Source organism: Muntiacus reevesi, chromosome 6 (assembly GCF_963930625.1).
Source record: "Muntiacus reevesi chromosome 6, mMunRee1.1, whole genome shotgun sequence".
In the NCBI taxonomy this organism is placed as follows: Eukaryota; Metazoa; Chordata; class Mammalia; order Artiodactyla; family Cervidae; genus Muntiacus; species Muntiacus reevesi.
Genome location: NC_089254.1, coordinates 12809578 through 12828399, shown reverse-complemented (window position 1 = coordinate 12828399; position 18822 = coordinate 12809578). Strand labels below are relative to the sequence as shown.

At 40.4% G+C, this 18822-nt stretch overlaps 1 protein-coding gene across 2 annotated transcripts in view; it reads left to right on the top strand.

Moving 5' to 3' along the window:
- The window catches only part of SLC25A13 (solute carrier family 25 member 13), a 224425-nt gene extending 221816 nt beyond the window's left edge, over positions 1–2609 (top strand). For both annotated transcript variants that reach the window (XM_065939668.1, XM_065939667.1), the window contains exons 16-18: positions 852–1010; positions 1111–1201; positions 1464–2609. In XM_065939668.1, the coding sequence (XP_065795740.1) occupies positions 852–1010; positions 1111–1201; positions 1464–1650 (437 nt within the window). In that variant the 3' untranslated portion in view covers positions 1651–2609. The remainder of the gene's footprint in view (positions 1–851; positions 1011–1110; positions 1202–1463) is intronic.
- Positions 2610–18822: the final 16213 nt, after the last annotated feature.

The following is an 18822-nucleotide window of genomic DNA, read 5'->3' as shown; positions in this document are numbered from 1 at the left end:
AGTACAGTCTCGCTTTTAAAAAATCTAAACATGGGCTGCCCCAGTTTGGATAAAATGACTGTAGAAAAATTTCCCATTGGTAATTTTGGGAGGGTGGTTTTTTTTTGTTGTTGTTGTTGTTTCTTTTTCATTGATTATCAGCCAGTACAAATTTTAAAATTTCTGGCAGATATTTTTTTCGGGAGATGTCAGTCACAGGAAAGAGAAATCCTAAAGCATTATCTGTGGGTGCCTCCCCCCAGGTCACCCCACCTTCACACAGGTATGCGCGCGCGCGCGCACACACACACACACACAATGTTTGTTTAGCTATCAGTAAAGTCTTTTCTGGTGTAACCGGAGAGGTTAGAGTTTGGAGGGTGAGAGTGGTTGAATGTGTGTGAGGAGGCACCTCCAGTGACTGCCAGCAGCCGCAGAGAAGCAGGAAGAGGAAACGGATAACAGGCTTCACCTCTGAAAAATCAGACCCAATAACTCTGATTTCAACAGGAAAGCAAAAAAAAAAGTTAAAAATACAACAACCGAAAAAAACCCCAAATCTTTCTCCATTTGTTTTCAACCACTTGAAGTTGTGTTGATCTATAATTCCTCGAGTCTGTGTAAAAATATAAGCGTAACAAGCGGAGGCTGGTGGTCTGGGGAAGGAGAGGCGAGGCCTGGCCCCATTGGGTGCGTTGGAGCCGCCAGGCCTGCGGACGGGAGTCACCGCTGTGCCTCCCAGAGGCGACAGAGAACAGGCATCTGACTCCATCCCAGCCTTAACTTTCCTGCCACGCCGGCAGTTCTCAGCACGGTTACTTTGACGCAGTGAGAACGCGACCCAACTGCAAAGGTGCTGTCTTTTCTGGCAGGTATGCCGGCAGCCTCACTAGTGACCCCGGCTGATGTTATCAAGACGCGATTACAGGTGGCCGCCCGGGCTGGCCAGACCACTTACAGCGGCGTGATAGACTGCTTCAGGAAGATCCTGCGAGAGGAAGGCCCGAAAGCCCTGTGGAAAGGAGCCGGCGGTATGGAACTAAGTTGCTCTTAATTAAACCTTTGGTGTCAGGTGAATTTTTACAATCCTAACCGTGTCTGTTGTTTCCTATTCTCCCCCCTCCTCTAAAGCTCGAGTGTTTCGGTCCTCCCCCCAGTTTGGTGTAACTCTGCTGACCTATGAATTGCTCCAGCGGTGGTTCTACATTGATTTCGGAGGAGTGTAAGTATCTTGCTAAACTTCAGCTGCTTCTAATACTCTGTTGTCATCTGGAAAGGTATGTCCTTTCAGTCCCTGTGATGAAGTAGAAGAGATGTAGGAACATACTGAAATCATGTTATCAGATTCATTTCAAAAGGGAACGCACAGGTAACCAAATTCCACTACTCTCCTCTATGCTCCAGATGTTAGCAGTTTTTGAATGTTGTTTTTACCAAGTTAAACAAAAACCCTCAGATTCTCACCCTGTTTTCCCTTCTTGTAGGAAACCCATGGGATCGGAGCCAGTTCCTAAATCCAGGATCACCCTGCCTGCCCCCAATCCTGATCACGTTGGGGGCTACAGACTGGCAGTTGCAACGTTTGCAGGGATTGAAAACAAGTTTGGACTTTACCTGCCTCTCTTCAAGCCGTCAGCATCTACCTCGCCAGCCGTGGGTGGAGGCCCGTAGAGGCCTGGCACCGGGCCATCGCTGCGCCTCTGGTGTGACTGGTGGAGAGAACTCCCCATCTCAGCGGGAACACTTCACGCCTTTCACTTCCGTCTCCTGTTTAAATTCAAGTCGAGGCTTTTGATAAGGTGAAATCATCCCTTTCTCTGTGTGTTTTCCTAACTAGATCATTGTGAATTTATTCATAATTATTCTTTGGGCCTCTTCTCACAAACCTGTGCTGGTACCTGACATCTGCTGGGACTTGGTCAGCATTAACCTGATCTGGAGGAAGAAGCAACTCTGAATAGAAATTAGAACCATTCTCCTCAGATTAGGATTACAGCCCAGAAGAAGCTACTGAGAAGCAATCACGGTGCTCCGAGCAGTGTTCCCGTGGCTCTTGAACCTGGTAGGAAGCTGGGTGCATATTTATAAAAAGTGAAATAAACACTGGAAGAAATGAAAACATTATCAGAAATAGCCAGCCTGGCTTCAGATTCTAAACACACACTAATTCTGACTCTGGATTATATTATGAAGCTTTGATGTGAAACATGTTGTTTTGTAATGAAAACCACATTGAAGATGTTTAATAATCATATTCTCTTACTGGTACTCAGGCTACCAGGGAAAGTCTTTGTACTTTAGAGAAAGTACCCTTGGCTCTGCACGCGACAGACGGAGAAACCCAGAGACACAGCCCCTCTCCTGGCTTGGGATGACTGCTCGGAGGCGGCACACCTGCTCACCACTGGCTGTTTCAATAAACACTGTAGAGAAACGCATGCCCTCCGTTACTGACGCCGCCCTCGCCCCCTCCCAGTCCTCCGTAACTGGCATCCATTTGCTTTTAAAATCCACTTTATCTTGAATCATGGAAAAATACATCGTAATATGCATTTTTATTTAATTTGTGGTGCCTCGAACAATGGTCAGAAGGCTCGTGTGTTTGTGAAGAAGGAAATAAACTATTTTTAAAGCTGCGGAGTGTTTTTTGCTCTTGTTACGTCATGTGGCAAATGACTGCAATAGTTGTCATTGTTGGGCTCTCGGTGTTTCATTTTGAGGGTGACTTGTTCACATCAGCACGGGTTTTTCTTTCGGGTCTCTCACGGTGCTATGTACCCGCATCTTCAGTATGCCAGTGTTCAGTGTGAGTGAGAGAGGCTGTTTCTGTTGGATCCCAGATGAGTGAGGAACCTAGCAAACTGACCCTTGCTCTAGTCATCCTCCATGCTTTCTGTAGTTTCTTATTGTGAGAATTAGTGTGAATATCGAGTTTCACTGGAGGTTGGGCATGAAAACTGGTACAAAGTGGCACTGGTGTCTTCTAGTCTTCTCTGTCTTCCTTGTACCAGAACCATGGACCAGTGCGTGCACCCTTTGGTCATCCTTGATCAACACTGTAATGACCAGGGGAGCGGTGTTAGTCTTGAACAGAATTTCAGGCTTTTCTAAGGCTGCGGTTGTGCTCCTAAGTGACTTATTCTCAGTTGAGTTTGAACTTCCTATGTCTCCCACATTTGCCTCCAGAAGAGAGCCATTTTTCAGTTTCTGTCTTGCTGTAGGTCAGCAGGTTGACATTCAGAGTTACTGTTCAAAATGGGAAAGTGTAAAAACCATCTGTGAGTCCGCTTTGTTGTTGTTGTTTTGGGTTTTGTTTTGTTTTTTTTCCCAGTGAACAAAAGCTTTGTTATTCTCACCAGAAATAGGACAGATGTATACATGGCTCCCTCATGGTTTTGGTTTGGCAAACACCAAAGAGAATCCCCTCCGTCTCCCTGAGCTTGCCCCCCTCCCCCAGTCCCTTGCTCAGTGTGACAAGTAACATTTATATTTTAATCTCCAAGACCAGTCACAGGACTCCACATATTTCATAGAAATTTAGGTGGTGTTACAGTAACACAGCACTCAAGCTTTGCTATTTTGAATGTGGAGAAAAGTCCCCTGAGTGTAAACCCTGCCCGCCTGCCTTTCTTTTCTTCAACTGCTTGAAATTTTATGGAGGATCAGATTTTCCAGGTATAAATACTGACCCAGATCTCAAGACATGGTGCACTGCCCTGCTTGCTGCTTTTTGGTTTAATATTTGCTTATTTACTTGACTGCTCTGGGGTCTTAGGTGCAGCATGTGGGATCTAGTTCCCTCACCAGGGATCGAACCTGGGCCCCTGCATTGGGAGCTCAGAGCCTTAGCCACTGAACCACCAGGGAAGTCCTCCTGCTTGCTTCTTTAGGAGCTGTTGCATCTGGTGGGAGAGCGTCTTGGCTTCCCTTAGTCCTACCTGGAGCTGAGGATGATTCTCTTTAGTAAAGGAGGGAGCAGAGAGGTACCAGGAAGCCAAGGAGATAGGCCCACACCCTGTGTTTCTTTAAAATCCTTGGCTTAGTCTGTTCAGGGGTAGGCAGTGACTGAGACACTTCGGAGGCCCCATTTCCACCTGAGTTGTGCTCAGTGGGTGGTGTGACTGTGACATCCTTGAACAGGACTGCAATCACCGCGCGGTGAAAACCACGTCAAATTTGTTCTGGGTTTTCCTCCTTCCTGAAGTGACAGCACAATCCTCAGCAGTGCTGTGGCCGCCGCTTCTGCAGTGGCTGTCTGCCTCCTCCTCGCCAAGGGGCTGAAAGCTGAGTAACTCCCACCCCAGCGGGCCAGCCTCCCCCTGCCCCGCCGGCCCTGGAGTCGCTCCCTCTGCCCCTGTCCACTCCTGATTGCCGGAGGGGGAGCGGGGGAGAGGCCTGACTTTTGTGCAGCAACGTTTTTTCTAGGAGGGGAAAAAATGTGGAGCTGCCCACAGAATGAACACGCTGATTCTTGGGCTCCAGCCGTGGCCGGGTTTCTTGAGGCTGGGTGGCATGCTGTCGCCAAGCTTATGCTTCACCTCATAACCCACAACCGTTCGCTGTGCTCCCTGGGGTTGCCTTAATCCCAAGCAGCCAGCGTTGCACAGGGGAACATAAGAATCCTGGCACAGAAAGGAGTCATTTAAATGCTTATTGCATTTCAAGCTTCAGTTTTTAGTTAGTGAAAACATTTACCATTGCTGGAAAACAATGTTTAAAATTTTGTTGCTTATATGTTGTTTAATGGTGTGGCCGATGTAAACCTCAGGATGCTTACATTTTGACAGTCTTCTGGAAATGTTTAACAGCACATAACTCAGTGAGCAGGGAATAAAAACTGGGAACAAATTGTGCTTGAAACTTTGTAACCTCCCCCGACTAGGTATTCCGCAAGGCACGTTGGAATTCTTCAGGTAGAGACAGGGAAATCTCCGGTAATGGAATTTGGTGTCTTGTAGCCCCATTTAGCAGCCTTGTAGATAAACCCTCAGAGTCATCATGTGCCTTTTACCGCAGAAGCCATCCTGGTGGGAATGAATTTGTATCTTTGCCACTGAGCGAAATCCCATTTTCAGTTCAGGGTCATCAAACGCTTTCAGGATGGGGATTTTTCCAAAGATTTTTTAAAAGACACATTCCCTGGTAAGTAGCAGTGAAATGTTCTTTCCACAAATGGCACTGCCCTCAAAGTGTTAGTCACGCAGTCGTGTCTGATTCTTTGCGACCCCATGTACTGCAGCCTGCCAGGCTCCTCTGTCCACGGAATTCTCCAGGCAAGAATACTGGAGTGGGTAGCCATTCCCTTCTCCCCGGGATCTTTCTGACCCAACGATTGAACCCCGGTTTCCTGCATTGGAGGCAGATTGTTTACTATCTGAGCCACCAGGGAAGCCCCTTTGGGGGGCGGGGAGGGGGTGCCTTTGTTTTACCCTTTGGGAACAACCCAACCCTCACCACAGAGTTATGTCTTCCATATCATGAGGGCCACGGGTGGGGGGCGCATGGCATGCATGTTTTATTTTAAGATCTGAGGCAGAAAAGAGCTTTGTCACTTGTTTCTTTAGAACAGTGGCAGCCTTTAACCTGAAAGCCCAGATTGGGCTCAATGAGCTCTGTGCCTGTGATGCTGGTTCCATAGTGCCTGGAACTTTGAGTAGGCTCTTTTCATTTGGATGGACGGATGGATGGATGGATGGATGGGTTTTGAGAATATTTTTTTCCCAATTAGTAATCTCTATCATTTTCCCACTTTATAGGCCTTTTCAGTAGTGCTTTTAATGGCTGGAGTTAAAACCATAACTGAAAACAATCTATTCTAATGTATTGCTCAGTTACTTTAGAAGTCGTAAGTACATCTTTTGTTAAAGCAACTACAGCTATGTAAATTGGTTTTAATTAGATGGTTACTCTGAGTCAGGAACTTTCATGTAAACTATATGATCTTTAAATTTCCTGGTCATGGTTAAAAATAAAGATTTAAAAAACCATCCTTTTGAGGTTAGAGGTACATTAGGCTTGTACCATTAGGTACATGAGTACATTAGCATTAAAACAGCTTTCCTTATCAATGAATGTTAATGACTTGGAGCTCCTCTGCTCTTTGCTGCCTGACATCTGTAGGAGCGCAGTGGCAAGCTTTCCTTTAGAAGCTGCTGAGGACAACGGGGACTCTCTTTCAGAAGGGTTTGTTTTTAGCTAATGCATTAATTGACTCCAAAAAGAATCCAAATGGAACACTCTGCTTTCATCTGCTGGGGTAACCTAATAAAATAATGTTGTTTGTTTTTAGATTCCCGGCTGGTAAGGGGGGTTTTGCTCAAGGCAAAACCACAGTCCCCTCGAATAACTTTAGAAGGAGAGTTAAGAAGACACACTAATTGTGCCTGTCTGAGGTTTGCTCCTTCAAGGGCCCAGACACACCCCTTGCACACTGGTCAGGCCACCAGGGCTCTGGTGCCCACCGCCGAGTTGATTCTTCTGGGCTGGGCTGGGCTCCTGGCCCCTGGAAGATGCTTAATTTTGCTGTGAGCAGTTCTTAAGGAGATTTTAAAACAGACTCGAGCTCTCGGAACAGAATCAGGCAAGCACACTGTATATGCGATTCGTCTGACCCACAGAACGGGGAAAGGGGAATTCAGGTTAATGAAAGATGACTGATTACAACAGGCTCCTTAACTTTCATCACCCCCCCTCCTCCATCCTTTGCTAAAGCTCTTAGCCAAGCTCTTGCTCTGGTGTGTTACTGGGCTGCTTTCAAATAAGAGGGGGACAAGTAATCCTGCCCCAGCCTGGAGTTCTTCAGCCAGTCAGAACTCATTAAATATGAGTATTACACAACCAGGCATGATCCCATGAAATCCTTCCCACACCCCTTAAAGTAGATACTATTTTACCCCATGTGACAAATGAGGAAACCAAGACTCAGAGAGGTTAAATATCTTGCTCATGGTCCCAGCTAGCAAATAAGAATGCTAAAATTTGAATCCAGGTCTGATGGCAGCCCAAGGCCCTGTTCTTTCTATACAAGCATTTCTCAGCCCAGTAGAGGGAGTTCATATGATTGTCTATGCCCAGAATTTCTTACTCTCCCCAGTTCTCAGTATCAGATGTATCATTTCTAGCTCAGAGCCGAAGGGAAGAGTGATCTCAGATTATTTACTGTTGTAAGTACATTTGCTATCTCAAGACAATTCCAGAGCTTGAGGACCAGGTGAATCCTGACAAGCCTTTTGAGGTTCATCTTAAACTATTTTACAGCCTATTAAAGTCAGTAAAGAGAGGATTAAGGTACACTTGAAGCATTTGCCCCACGGGTTTAAAATTGGAAGGTAATGTGGAAAAAGCAGAGATAAATTTACAAACTGTTACAGTGCAACGTGATATGACGTGAACTGAACTAGACCATCTTAAAAATCTCTACTATAATTAGAAAATGCCATTCTTCAACAAAAGTTGGAAATAATGGAAAAGCAACTTAAAAGTAAATATCTATGGGTACTTGGCCCCAAAGTGTGTCTGGAGGGAATGGAGACAGTTTACAGATTTGTTGGAATTACTTTTGGACATAAAATCTCCATCACCCCTAATGGTGGAAAGTCTTGCTGTATTCCCAGCAAGGTACCTGCTGTCCCTAAACTTACAGGGAGGATATATCTACCACTGCATTTTGCTACCCCCTCTCCCATTCTTATATAAATGAAGGCAAATTACTGACTAACCCACACCAAGAATTTCTTGGATTTTCTTCCTGGGCAAAAGATATATATATATATACACACACACATATATGTATTTATATGGTGTGTGCGCACACCATATAAATACATATGTTTGTGTATATATGTATTTGTGTATTAAAATGTCATGTTCCTTTTTCAGAAGAGTGATATATCTCAAAATGTGAATTTTTGTTTTGAAGCAGAATTTCCAATGTAAGTTCTAAGTATGGAATATGCTTAATCAGTTTGAAAATTTATGAAGAATTAGCTACTCCATGTATGAGGTTGCTTTCTCTAATGACCACTTCATTTGGGCCAGCTCCAGTGTTATAAAATGCTTACACTCTGTTAGAGTAACATCACATCAGAAAAACGAAAAACTGAGGAGGACAGAAATTGAAACAGGTCTTTTTTCTTCCGAAAACAGAAGTGAAGTGATTGCTGATGTCTGAATTTTATTACAGTGAAGCAGAGACTTCTCCACACTTTTAATCTCAGCCTTTGTCCAGTCTCATTATGAAATGTGTATTTCACCTTCTGAACTGAAGAAGCAGTTCACACTTGACCTGGAACTTCAAGTTACCTGTGACCACTACTTATTAAGTAAGTGATTTCTTTCTTTTTTAAAACAGTTTGCCTTTCTGAAAGTGAAAGAGAAAAACCATTATTTCTGGCTCTTTTAGGGACTTGAAATTATTGTGACACTTTTTTCCTCTTACTCCATTTAGCAAGTGTCTTGATTGGCTTAATAACTTATCGTTCTAACCATACATATCTGGCTAAGTTGTTGCAAATTATAATGGCATTTGAAATGAGTTGGTTATAAAGGATAACTATGATCTCTATTAAAGCTATGACATGCAAATTCGTGAAGCATTCCATATTTTGGGGGCTTCCCTGATAACTCAATTGGTAAAGAATCTGCCTGCATTGCAGGAGGCCCCAGTTTCATTCCTGGCTCGGGAAGCTCTGCTGAAGAAGAGGTAGGCTACCCACTCTAGTAGTATTCTTGGGCTTCCCTGATGGCTCAGCTGGTAAAGAATCCACCTGCAATGCGGGACATCTGGGTTCAATCCCTGGGTTGTAAAGATCCCCTGGAGAAGGGAAAGGCTACCCACTCCAGCATTCTGGCCTGGAGAATTCCATGGACTTGTATAGTCCATGTGGTTGCAAAGAGTTGGACATGACTGAGTGACTTTCACTTTCAAACATAAATTACAAAATAATTATCATTGGAGCCCTGAAGTAATTAATAAATGCTTTAACTTCTATAGACAGTAAACTCTAGTTTCCTTTTTTTCTACCTTAAAAATTATACCTTTGGGAGAGTTCTGCTTCTGGCCATGACAGAATAGGAAAGAAAACTAGAAAACTGGGCAAAACACATTATATGGTAGTTTTAAGACACTACCATATAGTGTGTGGTATATGGTATAAGACACTATCATATAGGATATGAGGCAAAATACATCTGTGACCTCTGAGGGAAAGGAGACAAAAAGGTGAGACGTACTGTTGCACCACCTTTCTGCCTGGAGGAGCCTCCAGCCAATGTGCAGGGAAGGAGAACCCAGACAGGGCCCAACCTTCTCCCCAGTTGAAAGGATGGAGGTCAGAAATGAGAGAAGCCAGGATAGCTAGAATTTTAAGACACACAGACCAACCAAATAAGAGTGAGCTGATCTGGGAGACAGCTCTGGAGTTTCACAGAGATTGGAGTTCCCCAATCTTTGAGTGCTGGGAGGAAACTGCCAAGCTTGGAAAAGAACCACTGGACTGGAAGAAGCAGGAACATTCTGGAGCTCACAGAGGGGAAAGAGTTTGTTTTCCCACCGACTGGAGTAGAAATTTCCTCCATAGTATATAGAACATCAGGTAGAATCCTTAGAAAAAGTGTCTTATGAATAGTGCTAAATAAGAACTATGATAAAGGCTGCTCTGCCCTTAACAAAGCTTAAAAGAAGACTTCACAAAGATCTGATTCCAAGTAATTTAACTCGTCAGAACACAATTTGATACTATTTCAAACAATATTAAGAAAAGCCCACAACTCACAATAAGAAATCTTATATAAAAAAAAACTGTCACCATAATAGTAAGGAAAATATCCATGTAAGCCATAAAAAATGAAAAATCAACCAACAGTAATAGACCTAGGAATGACAAATGTTAGAACCAGCAGCAAGGTCAGTGAGACAGCTACCATAGGTAATACATAAAGTTAAGGTAGGGGTAAACATGGACATTATATAGAGAAAAATGGAAGATCTGAAAGGTGGAACAAAAATTACAATATCTGCAATGGAAAATTAATGGAATGTCTGACTATGTTAGACATTACATAAGTGAAGATCATTGAACTTGAAGGCACAGCAAAAGGGGTTCCAGAAAAAATATTTAAAGAAATAGTATTCAAATATTTCCAAGCTTAAGATTATATACTCACAAATCCATGTGACTCATTGTACCCCAAGCAAAACAAATGTAAAGAAAGAACACTACAGAGATATAGATCATAATGAAAATGATGAAAACTAATGAATGATAAAAAGAAAAATCTTAAAAGCAGCCACAGGAAAAGTTCCTATAACCTATAAGGAAAGATGATAATAAGAGAACATTTCTACTTGGAAACAATTTAAGGCAGAAAACAACAGAGTGACATCTTTAAGGTATTGAAAATATAAGGCTGACCAAGAAATCTATACCCAGTGAAAATATCTTTTAAAAACAAAGGCAAAATAAGACAGACAAAAAGTAAGAGAATTCAGAGTGTTGTTATAATTGCATCGAAGGAGATAGTCCATGGAATTCTTCAGGCTGGAACACTGGAGTGGGTAACCTATCCTTTCTCCAGGGGATCTTTCTGACCCAGAGATTGAATCCAGGTCTCCCACATTGCAGCCAGATTCTTTACTAGCTGAGCTATCAGGGAAGCCCCAGAATACTGGAGTGGGGTAGCCTATCCCTCCTCCAGGGGGGTCTTCCCAACCCAGGGATAGAACCCAGGTCTCCTGCATTGCAGGCAGATTCTTTACCATCTGAGCCACCAGGGAAGACCCTTAAATTAAAGATGCTCGTGATAGGTCATCAGGCAGAACACAAGTGATGCCAGATGGAAATTTTATATCTATACAAATTAATGAAGAGTTTCAGAACTGAAAATAAATGAATACATTTAAAAAAAAATTTCCTTAAAAGATAACTCACTCTTTAAAGCAAATCAATGATGATGTATTGTGAGGTTTATAGCATGTTATTATTGTTTAGCAACTAAGTTGTATATGATTCCTTTTTGACCCCATAGACTGTAGCCCACCAGGCTCCTCTCTTTGTGGGATTTCCCAGGCAAGAATACTGGAATGGGTTGCCATTTCCTTCTCCAGGGGATCTTCCCAATGCAGGGATCAAACCCACATCTCTTGCACTAGCAGGAGGGTTCGTTACCACTGAGCCACCAGGAGGCCCCCGGTTTATAGCACCCATAGCAGTAAAATGCACAGAAACAGCACAAAAAAGAAGAAGGGAAAATGATAATATACTGTCCAAAAAGTGCTTATACTACTAAACATGAAGTAATATACTATTATCTGAAGGTAAAGTGTAATAAGTAAAAGATGTTGTACACCCCTAGAGTACACTAAAAAATGAAAGCTAAACAGATTTAGCTGATAAGACATTAGTGGAAACCTTTAAAAGATGCAAATAAGACAGAAAAGAAAAAAAAAGATGATAAAAAAGACCAAAATGATAGATTTAACTTGGCTTCCCAGGTGGCACTAGTAGTAAGGAACCTGCCTGCCGATGCAGGAGACGTAAGAGATCCAGGTTCAATCCCTGGGTCGGGAAGATCCCTTGGAGAAGGGAATAGCAACCCACTCCAGTATTCTTGCTTGGAGAATCCCATGGACAGAGGCACCTGGAAGGCTACTGTCCATAGGGTTGCAGAGTCAGACATGACTCAAGTGACTTAGCACATATTTATAATTACATTAAATGCAAATAGCCTAACCCCCCAACCCCCAGTTAAAAGGAAGAAATTAGATTTAAAGGGGAAAAAAAAACCAAGGTCCAACTATATATATACTATCTAAAGAAGTTCAATATAAAAACACAGATAGATGGGAAGTAACTTGACAGTAAAAGATATACTATATAATCACAAATTTTTTTAAAAAAGGTGTAGTAGGCTATATTGATATCAGCCAAAGTATATTTTAGAAAGAGAACTAGTAGTAAGGATAAAGAGGAACAAGTCATACTGATAAAGATGTCAATTTATCACAGAGACACAAAATCCTAAATGTATATATACCTAATAACAGTGCTGCAGATACATGAAACAAAAACTAACAAAACAATAGAAGAAATACACAATCATACTTTGAAATTTCAAAATACTTCTCTTGATATAACAGGCAGAAATCTATAGTATATAGAAAGCTTGAACAAATTTATCAAATAATTGACCTTATTCATATTTGTAGAACACTCAACAACAGCAGAATATACATTCTTCTTAAGTATACAGTAAATTTTACCAACATTAATATAGGCCATAAAACAAGTCTCAATAAACTGAAAAGAATTGAAATCATACAGATTATATTCTCTGGCCATTAATTAAAGATGAATCATGTACATAAATATGAGTTAAAACTATAAATATTCATAAGAAAATGTAAGAGAAAATCTCTATGACCTTTGCTTAGGCAAAAATATTTCAGATAAGACAAGATTCTAGAAAACATTCTTAATGAAGAAAACACTGTCAAATTGGAATTCTATATCCCAAAAAAAAAAAAAAGCTTCATACATAAAGGGAAAATAAAGGCATAAATACACTCAAATAAATAAATAAATAAATACACTCAAAAACTGAAGAAATTATTCTCTTCTATAATCTCACCAGTGGATATGCCAAAAAAATGTTATTGGGTGAAGAGAGATTATAGTAAATGGAAAGCCCAGATTTCCAGAAAGAAATGAAGAGCACCAGAAAAGAAAAATGGAAGGTAATAGTTTTTAAAACCTTTTAAAATTATCTTTACTTTAAATCATAGAAGACTATTCACTGAAGCAGAAATATTAGTGTATTGTGGGACTTACATTAAATACAGAGGTAAAATACATGACAAGGGAACAAAGGACAGAGAAAAGGTAAATGGATTATTCTGTTGCGTATTTGTGTGTGTTTGAGAAGTAGCATAACATCATTTGAAGGTGGTTGTGGTGGCTTAGTTGCTAAGTCGTGTCTGACTCTTATGACCCCATGGACTGTAGCCTGTCAGGCTCCTCTATCGTTGCAATTTTTCAGGCAAGGATACCGGAGTGGGTTGCCATTTCCTTCTCCATCATTTGAAGGTAGTCTGTTATTATACATGCATATTGCATTCTTGTGAAATTGCTAAAAATAATGACGGTCAGTAGATTAAATATAAGACAGTACTAAGAATTATATGATCCCTCAAAAAGAAGGCAGAAGAGGAAGAATGTAAAAACAATGAATGGGACCAAAAAACAACTACTAATAAAAAATAAAAAATCAATTATGCCCCAAAGTACATTAACTGTACATGGACTAAATCCTATAATTAAAAGGCCAAGATCATTAGACTGGATTAAAAAAGAGAAATGGACCCAACTTTAAGATGTTTACAAGAAATATACTCCAAATATTAAGTCTTGAACAGATTAAAAGAGTGGGAATGACATCAGCCAAAATGGCAAATTAAGAAACTCCAAATTCTGCCCTTCCGTAAAAGCAATAAAGAACAGGCTGAAACTGTCAAAATCAACTCTTGTTCTTAGATTCTGGAAATTAACCAAAGACTTGTCGCAACTAAGGGAACACTGACTGAAGAATAGTATTGATCCTCTGAAAGAATCATGAACTTTGAGTCATTTTAACTTACCCTAGTCCCATCTGCCCTCTCTAGTCCAGCAGTAGCTCTGAAAATAATAGCTCGCATTCCTGGTACTACAGGAAGCAGAAAGTACTTCATTCACAAAGAATTCTAATTATTTGTTCTGACCTATCTGGTTCCTCCCCGGTAGGCAAAATACTTGTCTCTATTGCACCTACCTTGGAACTGGTGCAATGCTAAAGTTGCTTCCTGGGGGGGCATTTGTCAAAAGCATTCATGGCTGATATCTTGCTGCTGGCTGAGGTAATAAACAACAGGGCAAACAACAGGCTAACCAAAAATCTGAGAGGACAGGCTAGGGAATGAGGTCTCTGAGGGCTGTGAATAATTCTGACAGATCCCTGGGAATCTGGAAAGAAACACACATGTACTCAGAATTGTGCACATGCTCAGAAAAACTGTGAGAAGGCCCAAAGATCTCACCTCCTGCTGACACTGAGGCCCTGTAGAAACAGGAAGAGAAGGCCAGTGTTTCCAATTGAAGGGGAGGGAAGAAAATCTCATTTCCAGAGTTGTATGTTATAATATTATAATGACTGTATATATTACAATATTAAGTGTAATTCTTTGCATGTGTATTTTCACCACTAAAAATACACATGCAAAGAAATAATGTATTGCATGTGCACAAGGAGAAAAAAAGAAGTCAATAGAAACTATGCTTGAGAAACCCCAGATATTGGATTTTTCTAGACATAGACCTTAAATGAACTATTATGAATATACTCAATTTAGCAACTAAACAACAACAACTAAAATATCTAAATAACTAAAGGAGAGTATGCAAATGACATCTCACCAAATAGAAGATGTCAATAGATATTATAAAATGCCAAGTAGAAATTTTGGAGTCAAAAAGCACAGTAACTGAAGTGAAGATTTCACTGTGTGTGCTCAGTCACCTGAGTCATGTCTGACTTTTTGCAGTCCTATGGACTGTAGCCTGCCAGGCTTCTCTGTCCATGGGCTTCTCCAGACAATACTGGGGTTGCCATGCCCTCCTCTAGGATATCTTCCCGACCCAGGGATAGAACCTGCATCTCTTATGTCTCCTTCATTGGCAGAGGCATTCTTTACCACTAGTGCCTCCTGGGAAGTCTGAACATTTCACTACAGGAGCTCAGTAGCAGACTTCAATAGACAGAAGAAGGAATAAGAAAACATGAAGAGTCAATTGAAATTATGCAGTCTGAAGAACAGAAAGGAAAAATGAGAGAAAATTTAACAGAGACTTGTGGGACACCATCATACATGCCAACATACACACAATGAGAATTCCACGAGGAGATAGAGAAAGAGCAGAAAGAATACATGAAGAAATAATGGCTAAAATTTCCCCCAAATTTGATGAAAAACAATCTATCCATTCAAGAAGTTCCATGAAATTCAAGTAGGAAAACTTAAAAAGGCTAACACCTAAATGCATCATAATCAAACTGTCAAAGCCAAAGCTGATGAAGGAAACTTGAAAGTTACAAGAAGCAACTCATCATATACATGGGCTCCTAAAGAAAGATTAACATCTGATATCCTATCTGAAAACACAGGGACCAAAAGGCTGTGAGATAAGATATGCAACTGCTGAGAAAAAAAAATTGTCAGTGAAAAATTCAATTTCTGACAAAATTATTCCTTTGAGATAAAGGAGAAATTAAGACATTCCTAGCTAAGCAAAAGCTCAGAGTTTTGCCTGGCAGACCTGCCCTACAACAAATTCTAAAAGGAGCCCTTCAGGTTGAAATGAAACACCAAAGGGAAATCTCATAATAAAACAATCATTTAATCAAGAAGATACAATAAACTTAATGTATATGTATCTAGTAACAGAGCTTCAAAATGCAAAAATAAAAATGGAGAGAACTAAAGGACAAATAGAAAAAAATCACAGCCATAAGTGGATAGTTTAATATATCCTTCTTGGTCATTTATAGAACACACAGAAAATAATCAGTAAGATTATAGAAGATGGAAACAATACTCTCAGCCAGTTTAATCTATTTTGCATTTTTAGAACCACATACTCAACATATGAAGAATTCACTTTTTTTTAAGTGCACATGGAACATTGACCAAGCTAGGCCATATCCTAGGCCATAAAATAAATCTTAATAAATTTCAAAGGACTTGGAAATACAGAGTAGTATTTCTTACTCTGTATGTTTTCTTACTAAGCAGAATCAAACTAGAAATGAAAATAAAGATACCTGGAAAGTTTTCCAAATATTTGGAAATTAAACATGCTTCTAAAAAAAGGTCATGAGTCAAATAACACCACAACGGAAATTAGAAAATATTTTGGACAGAATGATAATGAAAGCATAACATATCAAAAATTTGTGGAGCACAGTAAAGGCAGTACTTAGAGGGATTTTTACAACTTTAAAGGCCTAAATTAGACGAAAAGAAGTGTTTTACAACCAATGATTTAAGCTTTTACTTTAGGAAATAAGAGAAAAGAGGAGCATATTCAATCCAAAATAGAAGAATAAGTGGACAATCAGCAACTCCAAATAGGTGGAGAAAATCAGCAACTCCAAAAGCTGGTGCTTTGAACAATGAATAATAGTGGTAACTGGCAAGGCTGTTTTTAAAAAGGCAAACTACCAACACATCAAGAATTAAAAAGGAGACATCACTGTGACTTTACATTCATGAAAAGCTAATAAGGGGGATTCTATGAGCAACTTTATGTTAATACATTTGACAGATTAGATGAAATGCGCACATTTCTTGAAAACTACAACTTACCAAAATAGAACCAAAAAAAAAAAAAAAATCTGAATAGCCCTATTCTATTAAATAAATAATTTATTACCAAAAACCTTCCCACAAATAAAACTCTGGGGCTAGATGGTTTCACTAGTGAATTCTACCAAACAGTAATGGAAGAAATAATACAAATATTACACTCTATCACATAATAGAGGAGATTGGAACACTTCTCAACTCATTATATAAGCATAATCATGGTTCCTAAGCCCTGACAAAGACATTCCAAGAATAGAAAATTAGAGACTAGTGTCCCTAAGGAACAATTATGGGAAAAGCCTTTAAAAATTATTAGCAAGCAGAATCAAACAAAATTAAAAGGATAATACATTTGAGCAAAGGAGGTTTATCCCAGGATGGCAAGGTTGGATTAGTATTCAAAATAACAACTCAGGGTGATTCACTACATTAGCAGAATAAGTGGGGGAAAAAATGACCAAATCACTGGATGCAGAACAGAAGCATATGAAAAATTCCATATCTGTTCATGATAAAGGTTCTTAGCAATCTAAAAATAAAATATAATTTCCTTCATGTGATAAAAGTGAAACACTAACACTCTGATTTGTTTTGTTTTTCAGTTGCTAAGTCATGTCTGACTCTTTGCAACCCTGTGGACTACAGCGCACAGGCTTCCGTGTCCTTCACTATCTCCCTGAATTTTCTCAAACTCATGTCCATTGAGTCAATGACACCATCCAACCATCTCATCCTCTGTTGCTCTCTTCTCCCCCTGCCCTCAATCTCTTTGATACTAAGATTTAAAAAGAGATAAGGACATCTGCTCTCAGTTTTTCAATACAACAGTGAGCTGAAAGTCTGAGCTGGTGCTATAAGGCAAAAAAAAGAAAATTGGAAAGAAAGAAGTAAAGTCTTCATTATTCTCAGAGAGCATGACTATGTACATAATCACAGGATTACAGAATCTACTAGAAGTTAGTAAGTGTATTTAGCAAGGTTGCAAAATACAAGGTTGATATATAAAATTAAATTTTAATTCTGAAAACTAGGAGGTTACTAAATGGGAAGATACACCTTCTTCACATATTAGAAAATTTTAAATTAAGATATCCACTCTCTTAAATTTATATATATTGTAGATTAATGAAATCCCAATAGAAATCCAAACAATATAGTTTTCTTGTGAATTTCGTAGTGATTCTAAAATTCATGTAGCGACACAAAAGGCCTAGAAAAACTAATAAAACAATTTTTCACAACGCACAACACAGTTGAAGTACATACTACCTGATTTCAAGACACAGTGAAAGCTATAGCGGTCAAGACAATGAGTTTATTTATTTATTTGGCTGTACCGGATCTTAGTTGCAATATGCAAGATCTTCAATCTTCATTGCAGCATGCAAGTTCTTGAGTTCTAGCATGTGGGATCTAGTTTCCTGACTGGGAATCAAACCTGAGCTCCATGCACTGGGAGCGTGGAGTCTTAGCCACTGGACCACTACGTAAGTCCCAAAACAGTGTGGTATCATATAAGGACAAACTCAGTGAAAAAGAGTAGTGGGGCCCTTTGTAGTTGTTCAGTCACTAAATTGTGTCCAACTCTTTGTGACCCCATGGACTGCAGCATGCCAGGCTTCCCTGTTCTTCACTGTCTCTGGGAGTTTGCTCAAACTCATGTCCATTGAGTCGGTGATGCTATCCAACCATCTCATCCTCTGTCGCCCTCTTCTTCTCTTTCCTTGTCCTCAGTCTTTCCCAGCATCGGGGTCTTTTCCATAGACCTTTAAGGTAATATGACTCTGGCTACTGTGGTAAACTGCCACCATCTAGCCACTGTTACTTTGAGATCTCATCATTTTGAGATTTCCCACAGCTATGAAAAGCCCTGCTCTGTGACTATCTCTCCTCCCATCAGCTCTAGCTGGCCTCGACTAAAATTTCGAGAGATGCTTATGCCTCTCTCGCTAGCTCATTGCTCATGGTTTTGAGGAAGGGTGTGTACTCTGGGTGCTCTTAGACACCTTAATTGTTGAATGTTTCTTCTAGCCTTATGTAATACATTCACTCTAACCTCCCCACTTCCCTCAATTTCTTTATTCCTATCTGTACCATCAGTCAGGACAACTCAAACATTTTTCACTAAGTGTAGGCTACAGCCTTTTCATACTTCTAAAAGCCACTGTATCAGCCAGCCTGTGCCCTGGGGTTGCCACAGTATAAAATCACATATCCCAGAAGAGTGTCTCAAAGTCAATAAATTCTCATCTACCCAGTCTTACGTGCTGGCTCCTTAATAAGATTCCTTAAAACCTAACCCCAGTCTGCTCCCCTGGCTGTAATGGCAGATGCTATTCTTGTAACCCTTTCAGTGTATAGTGTCTTTATCCAGGACTTACCAGGACTCACATGCGCCCAGCCAGGAGAGCCGGGAAAGCCACTAGAAAGTGATGTCAGTCTGACCCTAA